The 15832-nt window shown below is 39.0% G+C and overlaps 1 protein-coding gene across 6 annotated transcripts in view; it reads right to left on the reverse strand.

The window, feature by feature from the left end:
- The window catches only part of ULK4 (unc-51 like kinase 4), a 604302-nt gene that overhangs the window by 437725 nt on the left and 150745 nt on the right, over positions 1-15832 (reverse strand). For all 6 annotated transcript variants that reach the window (XM_027585659.2, XM_027585655.2, XM_027585660.2 and 3 more), the window contains one exon: positions 6407-6534. In XM_027585659.2, coding sequence (XP_027441460.2) covers positions 6407-6534 — 128 coding nt within the window. The remainder of the gene's footprint in view (positions 1-6406; positions 6535-15832) is intronic.

Consider the following 15832-nt stretch of genomic DNA (forward strand, 5'->3'; position numbering starts at 1 on the left):
TAAAATGGCTAAAATTAACAATTCAGGGAACAACGAATGTTGGTGAGGATGTGGAGAAAGGGGAACCCTCTTACACTGTTGGTGGGAATGCAAGCTGGTGCAACCACTCTGGAAAACAGTATGGAGGTTCCTCAAACAGTTGAAAATAGAGCCACCATACGATCCAGCAATTGCACTACTGGGTATTTGCCCCAAAGATAGAGATACAATGAAAAGAAGGGGCAACCGTACCCCAATGTTCACAGCAGCAATGTCCACAAGAGCCAAACTGTGGAAGGAGCAGAGATGCCCTTCAACAGAAGAATGGATAAAGAAGATGTGGTCCATATGTATAACGGAATATTACTCAGCCATCAGAAAGGACGAATACCTACCATTTATGTCAACATGGATGGAACTGGAGGGGATTATGCTAAGTGAAATAAGTCAAGCAGAGAAAGGTTATCACATGGTTTCACTCATATGTGGACCAGAAGGAACAGCACAGAGGAACACAGGGGAAGGGCGGGAAAACTGAGTGGGAAGAAATCAGAGAGGGAGACGAACCATGAGAGACTCGATTCTGGGAAACAAACTGAGGGTTGCAGAAGGGGAGGTGGGTGGGGGGTTGGGGTAACTGGGTGATGGGTATTAAGGAGGGCAGGTGATATGATGAGCCCTGGGTGTTATACACAACTAATGAATCATTGAACACTACATCAAAAACTAATGATGTACTATATGTTGGCTAACTGAATTTATAAAAAAAAAAAAAAAAGAAACCTAAGCATAAGACAAATGTGACTTACATATAAAACAATTAATAAAAATAGATCCAAAGAAGAAGGCTGATTTCCCCACAGCCTCACCAAGAGAATACATTTTCAGACCCTGCCAGGGCACTAAGTGAGAAACACTATCTCTGCTCGTTTCCCTTAGAATGAGGAAGAGCGAAGTGCATTCCTCTTACAATGAGGAAGCTTTCACATTTACTTGTAGGTTTAAAGGTCCTCCTCATTCCTTTCTCCATGAAGTGTCTGTTCAGAACTTTCATCTCTATTTCTGCCACATCCCTTTTATCTGTTGGCGAGTTTTGGCTTCTGCATCCTATGTTAGAGGCTTCCCTTAAGTACCTGGTGATTCTTGAGTTCCATTTATATTTTTAAATGATGCACTGAAGTGTTGTTGGGAGGTGTGTGTGCAGGAGCAGGGCCTAAGGCTGATGGGCTCCACTCCAAGAATATTCGGCAAACTGTCATTAGCTGCAGAAGGGGACATCCAAATGGCAGCCCCTGTGGGGCTTTTATCAGGATTTGGTCAGCTTCCCGGAGATGAATCTCCAGATTCTAGCCAAGAGTACATCAGCCAGGCTGCCAACAGTCTGCAAGTGCGGTAGGAAAGGGGGTGAAAGGCCTCACCCTTCAGAGTAAGTAGACTTGCAGACAATCCTCAGATTTCTCACAAGGCACCTACCTCACCTCGCTCTTATCTATATGTGAAAATACCCAAATTGGCAGCATTTCCAGTTCACACTACCCAGAATGCATTTCAAGTCTCTTGCTGAGACAGGAAAGGCGGAGGAGTCTCCTGGATGTTTGTGTTGGAGGACGGGGTGGGGATTAACCCTCCCTGCAGATTCCCCATCAATCCTGCCTTGAGTTTCCCCTCCCCCTCACCGCCGCCATCAAACCTAGCAGGCACCCCTAATTCCCAACCTTTCCAGAGTTCTGTCATGCAGGCATCAGATCTCCTCCCGGCTTTCCCCTTGCAGACAAAAAGGGACCTCGGCATTCTCCATTCTGCTAAATGAGCAAGCATTCATCTCTCAGCTTTCCAGCTTCCAAAACCCAAAAATGGGATGACAATGCTCATCGGTTTTAGCCATCTTTCCCTTTGCCTTTGTAGTTTTGTGACATTCTCATTCCTTTACTTGCAGCTCGGTACAGTATCAGAAGAGAACATGTTTGAGCAGAAGACGACTGCTAACATGTCTTCAGTTAGAAACCCTCCATCGGTTCCTTTCTTCCCCCGGGCATTCAGGGCATGTGAGGTCTCCTGGAAACTCACTCCATCTTTCCTATTTTCACATGAACTGTCCAGGTCTCTGTCAGGAGCTCGGTGTGGTTCAGGGTATTCTTTCATACCCCCTTTCAAAGCCCTAACACCATCCCCCGCAGAGGCCATGCTCTTTTAGTTCCTCTGCTGAATTTCAAAAAAGTGCCTTTCCGCAGAGTTCTCATTACTTGTTTGTTAAAATTCTGTCAATTCCATTCGTTCTGTCCCAGTAAGCGCTACCTGTTCTTTTTCCTCCTCCTTCAAGTACCATGTCTCTCTCAACAGACTATGACAAATGTGCTTATTCAGGACTTCATCTACTCAGCACCTGACCAGGACAGGTTGTGGCAAAGAGGCAGGTGGTGAGAGGGGGCTGTTCTCTTCAAGTGCAAGGAAATGAGGTCATCTGCCTGCAACCTCACCGACCGGGGGCAGACTGGCCCCCATTCAGTCCTGCTCCCAGTCTCCTGGGAATAGGCATGCTGGGCCCAACAACCAAACATAGAAAGCATCTGCGTTTTGGACCCTGTGGAAGCCCCAAGATCTGCCGTTCACCTAGGTTTAGAAGACAGAGAGTCAACTCTGCCACAAAGCACAGGAAGAACAGAGCCTGTCCTCACCTCTCCGGCAAGGCTAAGCCTCATCTTCCAGGCTCCTTCTCTACATGCATCCTGCTCACTGTGGAGCTCCAGAGAGTTGGCAGGGTGGAAGCTGGGGCCAGGGTATGCATTCAGACCACCGTCTTCCCACCACTGCTCAAGTTTCTAAATATTCATTCAGACACACAGAAACCATAGCCGTTTCCTGGGAGGACCAAAAAGATCATGCACAGGCTCTGATGGTCTGAATGCTTTGATTCTCACCAGTTAAAGGGTTTCTGCAGTGGGGCCTGAGAGGGGGATTTGAGACAGGATGAGCAGAGTGGCTCTCAGAAGAAGAGACCCTTACACTGACCAGAAACCTGAATGACCTGAGGAAGCCAGCCTCTGGGGGAAAAGCAAAATGGGCACAAGGAACAGCACCTGGGAAGGGCCCTGCGGTGGGTCTAGTAGGCTTACTGTGTTCGAAAAGCAGTAAGAGAAACTATGTGGCTGGAATGGAGCAAGAGCAAAGAAGAGTCAGAAGACACAGGCTGACAGGTGGGCAGGGACTAGGTGAAGTAGGGCAGAGGAGGCCAAGGCCATCATTTCAGCATGACAGGATGTTTTTAGAAGAGTCTGAGCAGGGAAGAAACAAAAGTCAATTCACACTGTGTAAGAGCTTCTCTAGTTCCTACATGAAGACCAGACTATGAGTCTAGGAAACAATGTAAGAACATCTGTTGAGAAACTATATTATTTGCCCTGGTGAAAATGATGGTAGACACACAGAGCAGAGGCAGCAAAGTGAGTGGTGAGAGGCCTTTACAAATAGACAAGAACTTCACCTTCCGGTTCTAATGGACTAAGAAAAAGGACGCATGCTCCCATTTGAAACAACTATAAAATATGCAGCCATCGGAACGGTACGGCACTGGCACAAAAACAGACACACAGATCAATGGAACAGCATAGAGAGTCCAGAAATGGACCCTCAACGATATGCTTAACTAATCTTCGACAAAGCAAGAAAGAATAGGCAATGGAAAAAAGAAAAATCTCTTCAACAAATGGTGCTGGGAACATTGGACAGCCACATGCGGAAGAATGAAACTGGACCACTTTCTTACACCACACATAAAAATAAGCTCAGGATGGATGAAAGACCTAAATGGGAGACAGGAATCCATCAAAATCCTAGAGGAGAATATAGGCAGCAACCTCTTTGACCATGGCCACAGCAACTTTGTGCTAAACAATATCCAAAGGCAAGGGAAACAAAAGCAAAATGAACTACTGGGACTTCGTCAGGATAAAAAGCTTTTGCACAGCAAAGGAAAACAGTTGACAAAACTAAAAGACACGTATGGAATGGGAAAAGATATTTGCAAATGCCTTATCATATAAAGGGCTAGTATCCAAAATCTGAGCCACCCAGGTGCCCCAATGTTTTGCTTTGTTTTTTATTTTTATTTTATTATGGTAAAGAACTTACCAAACTCAACACCCAAAGAAAAAATAATCCAATCAAGAAATGGGGAAAGACATGAACAGACATTTCTCCAAAGAAGACATACAAATGGCTAACAGGGACATTAAAAAATGTTCAACATTACTCAGCATCAGGGAAATACAAATCAAAACCACAATGAGATACTACCTCACACTGGTCAGAATGGCTAAAATTAACAAGTCAGGAAATGGCAGATGTCGGCAAGGATGTGGAGAAAGGAGAATCCTCCTACACTGTTGGTGGGAATGCAAGCTGGGGCAGCCACTGTGGAAAACAGTATGGAGGTTCCTCAGAAAGTTGAAAATAGAGCTACCATACGACCAAGCAATTGCACTACTAGGTATTTATCCAAAGGATACAAACATAGTGATTCAAAGGGGCACATGCACCCCAAAGTTTACAGCAGCAATGTCCACAATAGCCAAAATATGGAAAGAGCCTAGAGCTCCATTGACAGATGAATGGATAAAAAAGTTGTGGTATATATATATACACACACACACACATATATACATACAATGGAATATTATGCAGCCATCAAAAAGAATGAAATCTTGCCATTTGCAACAATGTGGATGGAACTAGAGGGCATTATGCTAAGCAAAATCAGAGAAAGACAAATACCAAGTGATCTCACTCATATGTGGAATTTAAGAAACAAAACACATGAACACAGGGGAAAGGAAGGAAAAATAAAATAAGATGAAAACAGAGAGGGAGGCAAACCATCAGAGACTCTTAACTATAGGGAACAAGTGAGGGTTGCTGGAGGGGAGGTGGATGGGGGGATGGGGTAATTGGGTGATGGGTATTAAGGAGGGCACATGACATAAAGAGGACTGGGTGTTATATGCAACTGATAAAACACTAAATTCTATCCCTGAAACTAATAATACAGTATATGTTCACTAAATTGAATTTAAATAAAAAGTTTTTAAAAAACACAACTACAAGATAGACAAAATATGTGAAACATCAGTTTTCAAGACACTGGATGTAAAACAAAGCTGGACGATGATCCCTGAGACAAGAAAGAAGGCTCTGTAGGAGCTTCTACATACCCTTCACTTAGTCTGATTAACCTGCAACATAAGGACATGCTAAAAGGCAGATGTCAAGGAAGAATCTAATAGAATCCTACAAATGCCTTCCAAGCAATGAATATGCTCAATTAAAATCACATACTCATGAACTAATATTGGTATGTGACAATACCTATCTATAAGAAAAGACATTTCAAAGACAAGATACACAAAATTAAGCTAGCAATGAGCACTAACATAGACATTTACAACTGATTTGATGAGGAAGACACTGACTTTGATCCCTAAATAAGCAAAATGTTATCTCTCCCTCAGAAAAAGAATTCTGTTCTTCTCATCTGTAGACCTGCATTACAAAAAAAATTGTACTCATTTATTAGTATATTTTTCCTATGTCAATTTAAAAATCTGTAGATATTGGTTCCCTCTCCTGTTATAGAAGTACGTTCATCAATAAAAAATTTGTGGAAGTTTGTTTTTTCTTGTTACGTAAATACAAATAGCCACAATTTTGCCTCTTAACCCATAAATCCTAAAATATTTACTCTATTTACAGGAAAAAAGTTTTCCAATCTCTAATCTAGATCAATCTCAGCAATTATAGGGTCTCCTCAGTATTCTACAGTGAGTAACAAGCTAAATCAAGAAACAGACATTCAACCACATATTCAAGGTTCCTCTGGGTTGTAATTTTGCATGGACCAGACAGTCCAGATGCTCATCAGGAAGCATCAAAGCATGACGGGAATCTGAGGTGCGTCAGAACAGGTTCTCCTTTTTGAGGAAGTAGGTGGAACCCAGGGAGAGAGAGATCTGCCCAGCCTAGGTCCAGTCCAGAAACTTGTCCCTGCTCTGCCTCTTCCTCTACACTTCACTAGACTATTCCGCTGGGCTTCCAGCTGCTCATTCCAGAATCTTACAAAAGTGAAAACTATGACCAAACCAAGAGTCAAGAATGCCTCCCAAAGATGCAAGCCAGAACCAACTTTAACACCCTGACTTGGACCGTCCTCACACCTAGGAACTCCAGCTCCTTCCCACCACCCTGCCTCAGCTCCAGAGGTCTTCTCTCGGTCCTCTGTATTTCCCAGCTGCAGCTGTATGTGAAAAATTAAACCCATAGAAAGGTCCAGGAAAAAAAATTTTCAGCATTAGGCATACAGAGGCCAAGAAATACTAACAATAAAAGAGGTTCCAAATCGATGTTATTGATGAAACCATATCAGAGAAAATCATACCTTGCCTGGCAGCTGAGCAGCAGCATCTCATGGTTATGAATCAAAATATATAAAAGAACGAGGAAGGCTTTTGCTCTAATGGAAGTTGAGGGGCTGTCAAGTAAACGGATAATTGTAGAGACAAAATCCTGTGGAAGATAATAAAATACTTTTTGAGAAAACATGAAATGAAGAGAGCAGTCAACTATCAGGGTCAGTAGTGCACAATAACTAAACAGAGCGCAAAAAAATAAAATATCAGCTACTGGTTTTGCATTCTTAATTGGCGCTGGACTCTATACTAAAATTTTAGTATGTATTATCCCATTTAAACCTGAAAACTAGCCATAACAACATGATACTATGATCCCTATTTTTTTTTAAAAGATTTTATTCATCTATTTGAGAGAGAGAGCATGAGTCGGGGGGGAAGGGGCAGAGGAAGAGAGAGAAGCAGACTCCCCACTGAGCTGGGAGCCCAGTGAGGTGCTCCTTGCAGGGCTTAACCCCAGGACCCCAGGATCAACCTCAGCCGAAGGCAGATGCTTAACCGACTGAGCCACCCAGGCGCCCCAATGTTTTGTTTTTTAATTTTACTATGTTATATTAATCACATCATTAGTTTGTGATGTAGTGATCCATGATTCGTTGTTTGCATATAACACCCAGTGCTCCATTCAGTATGTACCCTTTAATACCCATCACCAGGCTAACCCATCCCCCCACCCCCCTCTAAAATCCTCAGTTTGTTTCTCAGTCCATAGTCTTTCATTGTTTGTATCCCCCTCTGATATCCCCCCTTCATTTTTCCCTTCCTATCTTTTTTTTTAATATATAATGTATTATTTGTTTCAGAGGTACAGGTCTATGATTCATCAGTCTTACACAATTCACAGTGCTCACCATGGCACATACCCTCCCCAATATCTATCACGCAGCCACCCCATCCCTCCCACCCCCCACCTCTCCAGCAACCTGTTTGTTTCCTGAGATTAAGAATTCCTTATATCAGTGAGATCAAATGATACCTGTCTTTTTCTGATTGACTTATTTCACTTAGCATAATACCCTCTAGTTTCATCCATGTCGTTGCAAATGGCAAGATTTCATTCCTTTTGATGGCTGCATAATATTCCATCATATATATATACCACATATTCGTTATCCATTCATCTGTTGACGGACATCTTGGCTCTTTCCATAGTTTCAGGCACCCCATTTATCCCTATTTTATTTTACTTATTTTTTTTAAAGATTTTATTTATTTATTTCACAGAGAGAAACAGCAAGAGAGGAACACAAGCAGGGGGAGTGGGAGAGGGAGAAGCAGGCTTCCCGCCAAGCAGGGAGCCCGATGTGGGGCTCGATCCCAGGACCCTGGGACCATGACCTGAGCTGAAGGCAGACACTTAACGACTGAGCCACCCAGGTGCCCCGTTATCCCTATTTTAAAGAGGAAAATCAATCTTGAAAAGTTAACCAATTCAAAAAGTTGGATTGAAATCAAGGCCAGTGGGACAACAAAGCCTTCCTCTTAACCATTCAACCACCCAACAGGAAGTGTGGCAATAAATAACTAGAAAAATTGCAAGTCACAACTGCACGTACACGTGAACATCTGTACAAACCTGCGTCTATAGAAAACACATCTCTAGTCTATATAACTAAGGTCCTACAGATATACGAATACCCAAAAGAAGAACCTATATTTCTATAACATTCTGTAACCAAAGGCATAATACAACAGAGAGGAACACATACTGACTACTATTTATATTATTTTCCCTTCTAACAGATTGTACATCATCTCAGGTACCTATAGATATGCAAAAAGGAAATGCAGACACATACATATATGCACACAGAGTTAATGAATGTAAGCAGGCAGGAATACTGGATTGTACTGTTAGCAAGATGGCTACACAGAGCAAGAGTGGAACTTCCCAATGGTCCTGAAGAGAAGCAAACACCTAACAGTGACACTATTATGTCCAAGGCAAATGTAAGCAGTTCGATTTTTTGGCCATGCCACGGTCCTTTTACACTGGGTGCTATGCTGCCAAGCAGGAAGAATTTACATAGTCAGGCACCTGCTTTTATTTAAGGATGGAGAAATACCTACGTATCTATACCTATGCATGAGTCTCACCAGGTCATGAACAAAATAATCAAGCTAATTCATCACCTAGGGTTAAAAAACAAATCAACACTAAGGTATCTTTGAGTAATAGATCTGTTTCCACCTTTCCAGCAGGTAGACAGTAGAAAACCCAATTCTCCACAGTCAATTCCCATTCTAATTTATACCCTGGGCCCAAGTACCACAATTACAAATCTGTTTCCCACACTAATACCACCTGCCACACAAACACATAATTCCAAAACCACTCAAAGATCCACTAGCCTTAGACTGAAAAACTGTTCCGATTATAGGAGACTAAAAAGTCATGATAACTGATGCAATTCAAGATCTGGCAACTTTGTTTCACATAAAAGAACATTACTGGGACAATTGCAAAATCTGAATAAGGTCTGTAGATGAGTTAATAACGTTAAATTTTAAATGTTAATTTCTTTTTAAATCCATGGCTTGTTTTTAGGGAATATTCAGTAAAGTAATTAAAACTAAAGGAGCAGCGCTGTGAATTGTGCAAGACTGTTGAATCACAGATCTGTACTTCTGAAACAAATAATGCAACATATTTTAAGAAAAAAGAAAAAGAAGATAACAGGAGAGGAAGAAAAGGGGAGTATGTCAGAGGGGGAGACGAACCATGAGAGATGATGGACTCTGAAAAACAAACTGAGGGTTCTAGAGGGGAGGGGGTAGGGGGATGGGTTAGCCTGGTGATGGGCATTGAGGAGGGCACGTTCTGCATGGAGCACTGGGTGTTATGAACAAACAATGAATCATGGAACACTGCACCAAAAACTAATGATGTAATATATGGTGATTAACATAACAATAAAAAAAATTAAAAAAATATATATATACATATATACATAAAAAAAAATAAAAAAAAATAAAAAAATAAAAATAAAAAAATAAAAAAATAAATAAAACTAAAGGAGCATCAAAAACCAAAACAAAACAAACAAAAAAAGTAAAGGAGCATCAGGTCTCCAACCTCTTCTCATTTTGGCCACACACATGCACACACACGGTAAAAGAAAGAAAGTATAAATCAAACATGGTAAAATGCTAACATTTGCTAAATGTGGGTAAAGGGTATACTACAATCCTTTGAACTGCACATCCAACACTAAACTCAGAACCTACCCTAAACATGATACTCGCCCTCTGAGGATCATCAATTCAAGATCAAACTTAAAAACCTGAGCATCTTCCTCGACTCCTCCTTCCTCCCATGTCCAATTGATCCCCAATTACTGTGAGAGTGATACCCCCACTAACATTGCCTTATATTTCAATGCACCATTATATTTTTCCTGAATTACTATAACTTTGCTTTCTTCCATCTATTTCACAAGTGATAGCCACAGTGATCTTCTCCAACAGCGAATATGATTATGTTATTCACCTATAAAATATCCTCAATAGTTGCTGCAATCCTTGAGATGAACCCTTACCAAAGCATACAAAGCTTTTCATGATCTGGCCTTTTATTATCTTTCCAAAATCACTTATCATTCCACCACTAATCTCTATAACCCCCAACACTCACTCTGGGGAAATGAACCAAGAAAACAGAGGATACTGAACAAAGGGAAGAGAGGAAGGGAATCCCACGATGATTCCAGGTGATAGTTATAACCAGGCACAGAGGGCAGCCTAACCATATTGGAGTTGTTTAGAAGATTCCAGGAGAGATCTCTTTAAGGAGAAAAAAAATGGACAGAACACCTGATGCTTTGAAATGCAATCTAAAAACAGAAAGTTATGTAATAAAATTCTGCTGAATGTTGAGCTAACCAAAACTAACAGAATGAGTGCATGTTTGTGGTAGTGTCATACCTGCAAGTAAACTCCACACAAATCTAAAATTTAAAAAATAAACAAAAAAGAATAAAAATATCTACAAGAGGCCACAGGACATATCAGATGTATATATATTTACACACACACACACACACACACACACACACACACACACACACACACACAAGCATTTATAGGCATGAAAAAGATCCAAGACAGTTAACGATACAAGGAATAAAAAGTATAAACATACCTTAGGAATAGAGATGCAAAAATCCTCAACAAATATATGCAATTTGAATCCAATGATACATAAAACGTATAAATAAAAAGATCATAATCAAGTAGAATTTATCTCAGAAATCAAGACTGGTTCAATATTTGAGTATCAATCCACGTAATTCAGCAGATTAAATAAGAAAAATCACATGATCATATCAATAAATAATGAAAAAGCATTTGACACAATTCAACATCCATTCATGATAATAACAATTTTTTTTTAAAGATTTTATTTATTTATTTGACAGAGACACAGCGAGAGAGGGAACACAAGCAGGGGGAGTGGGAGAGGGAGAAGCCGGCTTCCCGCAGAGCAGGGAGCCCGATGCGGGGCTCGATCCCAGGACCCTGGGATCATGACCCGAGCCGAAGGCAGACGCTCAACAACTGAGCCACCCAGGCACCCCCAACATCCATTCATGATAAAAACCCACCGAACAAGGAACAGAAGGGAACTTCCTCAATCTATAAAAGAGTATTAAAGAAAAATTGCAGCTAACATCGTACTTAGAGGGGAAACACCTGATGCTTCCCCACGGAGACTGGGAATTAAACAAGCATGCCCATTCCCATTACTCATAATTCAATATTTTACTGAAAGTCATTGCCAGTATGATAAGGAAAGAAAAATAAATAAAAGTCATTCACACTATAATGGAAACAATATTCTCAGAGATTATGATTGTCTATGTAGAAAATCCCAAGGAATCTACAGAAAGGCTTCTACACCTTATGAGTTTAGCAAGATCTGGTGTAGTTCTATACACCAGTAATGAACGATTAGAATACAAATTTTTTGAAGTATCATTTTTCAATAACTCTAACAAGAACAACAACAGAAATACAGGTATAAACCTAACAAAATTTGTGCAGAATCACTAAGCTGAAAACTATACAACAATCATGAAAGAAAAAATGTTAAAGACATAAATAAATGAAGTGACATTTCACATTCATCTCTTTAAAAACTCAAAATAGTTAATATGCCAATTTTCCCCCAAACTGACTTACAGATTTAATTCCAATAAAAAAAAATCCCAGCAGGATTTTTTGTAGATATAAACAAGCTAATCATAAAGTTTATATGGAAAGGCAAAGGAACCCCTAAGCAAAACAATTTGGGGGGAAAAAGATGAATCACACAATTATTTTAAAACATAAAAAAAACCCTAGAGTAATCAAAACAATGTGGTATTGACAAAATGACAGATACACAGACCAAGGAAACAGAGTTCAGAAATGGAATCAATTAGTTTAGGACAGGTTGCAAAGGGAACTTAGGATAAAGGACAGTTTTTTCAATAAGTAGTACTTATTATGGATATCCACATACAAAAAAAAATTTACTTCATTTCATACTGTGCACCATATACAAAAATTGCAATCATACAAAATGAATCATACATCTGAATAAAAAATGTGAAACTATAAAGTTCTTACAAGAAAACAGAACACAAATCTTCATGACCTTTGATTAGGCAGTTTTTAGATATAACACCAAAAGCACAATCCATAAAAGAAATAACTGATGACCTGAACTTCATGAATATTAAAATTATCCTCTGTGGAAGACAAATACAACAAGACAAGCCACATACTAGCATAAAATATTTGTATGCAGAATATACAAAGAACTCTCAAAACTCAATATTAAGAAAAAACATTTTTAATGGGCAAAATATTTAAACAGACATTTCACCAAAGGACATATGCAGATATTCACATAAACACAAGAGGATGCTCAATGTCACAATCATTAAAATAATGCAAGTTGAGATCACAGTGAGACACTATGCAATTATTTGAATGACCAACTGAAAAATGACTACTATGTGGAACAACTAGAATTCTATATACATAGCTGGTAGGACTGCAAAATGGCACAGTTACTCTAGAAAACAGCTTGGCAGTTTCATAAAAAATTGTTAAACACACAACTACCATATATGTTGCAGCCACTGTACTTCTAAGTATTTATTCTAGTGAAATAAAAATGTATGCTCACAGAAAAACCTACACACAAAAGTTGACAGCAATACTTTTCGTATAACAGTCAAGAAATGAAAACAACCCATATGTCCTTGAATGAGTACATGGGTATATAAACTGTGGTATATCTACATAACAGAACAGTACTCAGCAACAAAAAGAAATGAACTATTGATACAACATGGATGAATTTCAACTGCATTTAAAAAAAAGTCTCAAAGATTACATACAAAACAGTTCCATTTACATAACATTTTAGAAAAGGTAAAACTTTGGGGCAGAGAAGACATCAGTAATTGCCAGGGAATGGGGTGGGAGGTGGTTTGCCTAAAAAGGGAGCAGCACAATGTCATTCTTTGCGATGCCGCAATTGTTCTGTATCCTTCTTGTGGTGGTAGTGACAGGGTCTACACATGTGTTAATCCTCACAGAACTGTACTCCAAAAAGTAAATTTATCACTTCTAACATGTTAGAGTGATAAAGTGGTAAATGTTAGAAGTGATAAAAAGTGAGAGAGGCAAACAAGAATAGAAAGTAGGAACTGTGTTTGTGTTCCTAATATACAAAGAGTTACATAACGACTCTGCCTCACATATAAGGCAGAATTTAGGCCAAAAAGAAGTAAACAAGATGAGGAAGACTTTTTAATGCTAAAGGCCACTTAACACTTAACAAGTAATGAATACAGTAATGAATGCTATGCCTTAAAGAGCACAGTAACCACTTTTATAAAGTGGAAACTATAGAAGATGCAAGAAGCAACAGACTTTATCATACCACTCTCAGCCCAAGAAGGTCAAGAGAACAAAAATAAGTGAGAACATAAAAGACTAAATGACATAAACAACAGATGTTATGGTATATATCCAACTTTACACTTAAATAACAGAAAATGTACCTTGTTCTTCAACATAAAATGTTCCTTTAAACTGACCATATAAAAGGTCACAAAGAAAACCCTAATGTAATCCATAAAATAAAAAATATTTTCAGATTTCATCTCTCCCCCAACCCACCTCCCCTCTGACAACCACCAGTTTGTTCTCTGTACTTAAGAGTCTTTTTTGTTTGTCTCTTTTTTGGTTGTTCATTTGTTTTCTTAAATTCCACATATGAGTGAAATCAGATGGTACTTGTCTTGCTCTTATTTCACTTATCATTATACCCTCTGAAGTCCATCCATATTGTTGCAAATGGCAAGATCTCATTCCTTTTTATGGCTGAATAATGTGTGTGGGGGGGGGGGCATCATCTTTATCCATTCATCTATCAATGGATGCTTCAGTTGCTTCCATATCTTGGCTGTAAATAATGCTGCAATAAACAAAGATGCATTATCTTTTTGCATTATTGTTTTCATTTTACTTGGGTAAATATCCAGTTGCGAAATTATGAGATCATATGGTAATTCTATTTTTAATTTTTTGAGGAGACTCTATACTGTTTCCCACAGTGGCTGCTCCAGTTTGCATTCCCACCAACAGTGCATGAGGATTCCTTTTCCTTCACATCCCCACCAACATTTGTTATCTCTTGTCTTTTCGATTCCAGTCACTCTGACAGGAGTATGGCAATATCTCATTGTGGTTTTGATTTGCATTTCCCTGATTGTTAGTGATGTTGAGCCATCTTTTCATGGGTCTGTTAGCCATCTGTATATCTTCTTTGGAAAAATGTCTTTTTAGGTCCACTGCCCATTTTTAATTAGATTTGGGGTGTTTTCTTTTTGGCATTGAGTTACATAAGTTCTTTATATATTTTAGATATTAACCCCTAAATGATATTGACTATATCATTTGCAAATATCTTCTCTCATTCAGTAGGTTGCCTTTTTGTGTTGTTGATGGTATCTTTTGCTGTGAAAAAGCTTTTTATTTTGGTGTAGTCCCAATAATTTTGCCTTTGTTTCCCTTGCCTGAGGAGACATATCTAAAAAAATTGTTTCTACGGCTGATGTCACAGCAATTACTATGTTTTCTTTTAGGAATCTTATGGTTTCAAGTCTCACAGTTAGGTCCTTAATCCATTTTGAGTTTATTTTTGTGTATAGTGTAAGAAAGTGCTCCAGTTTTCCCAGCATCATTTGTTGAAATAACTGTCTTTTCCCCATTGTATATTCTTGCCTTCACTGTCGTAGATTAATTCACCATAAAAGCACAGGTTTATTTCTGGACTCCCTATTCTGTTACACTGATCTGTGTGTCCATTTTTGTGTCAGTACCATACTGTTTTGATTACTACAGCTTTGTAGTATATCTTGAAATCTAGAATTGTGATACCTCCAGCTTTGTTCTTCTTTTTCAAGATTGCTTTGGACTTTTTGGGGTCTTCTGGGATTCCATACAAATTTTAGGATTATTTGTTCTGGTACTGTGAAAAATGTTGTTGGTATTTTGATACGGATTGCAATAAGTCTATAGATTGCTTTGGGTAGTATGGGCATTTTAAAAATATTAATTCTTCTAATCCATGAGCATGGAATGTCTTTCCATTTGTGTTTTATAGTTTGTAGTACATGTCTTTTACCTCCTTAGTTAAGTTTGTTACGAGGTATTTTATTATTTTGGGTGCACTTGAAAATGGGATTTTTCTTAATTTCTCTGCTACTTGATTATTAGCACATAGAAATGCAATGGATTTCTGTGCATTGGTTTTGTATCCAGTGACATCAGTTCTAGTAGTTTAGCAGAATCTTTAGGGTTTTCTATATAGAGTATCACGTCATCTGCAAATAGTGAAAGTTTTACTTCTTCCTTACCAACCTGGATGCATTTTATTTCTTTTTCTTGTCTAATTGGTGTGGCTAAGATTTCCAGTGCTATGCTGAATAGAAGTCGGGAGAGTGACATCCTTGTTTTGTTCCTGATCTTAGAGGAAAAGCTCTTGGCTTCTCACCACTGAGTATGATGTTAGCTGTGGGCCTTTATTGGCGTTTATTATGTTGAGCTATGTTCCCTCTAAACCTACTTTGTTGAGGGTTTTTAACTATGAATGAATGTTGTACTCTGTCAAATGCTTTTTTTGTGTCTATTGAGATCATATGGTTTTATCCCTTCTCTTGTTGATGTGATGTATATTGATTGAGTTGTGAATAATGAACCATTCTTGCATCCCTGAAATAAATCCCACTTGGTTGTAGTGAATGATTTTTTTCATATATTGCTAGATTCAGTTTGCTAATATTTTGTTGAGATTTTTACATCTGTGTTTATCAGATAGATTGGCCTGTAGTTCT

Source organism: Zalophus californianus, chromosome 1, assembly GCF_009762305.2.
Source record: "Zalophus californianus isolate mZalCal1 chromosome 1, mZalCal1.pri.v2, whole genome shotgun sequence".
Lineage (NCBI taxonomy): Eukaryota > Metazoa > Chordata > Mammalia > Carnivora > Otariidae > Zalophus > Zalophus californianus.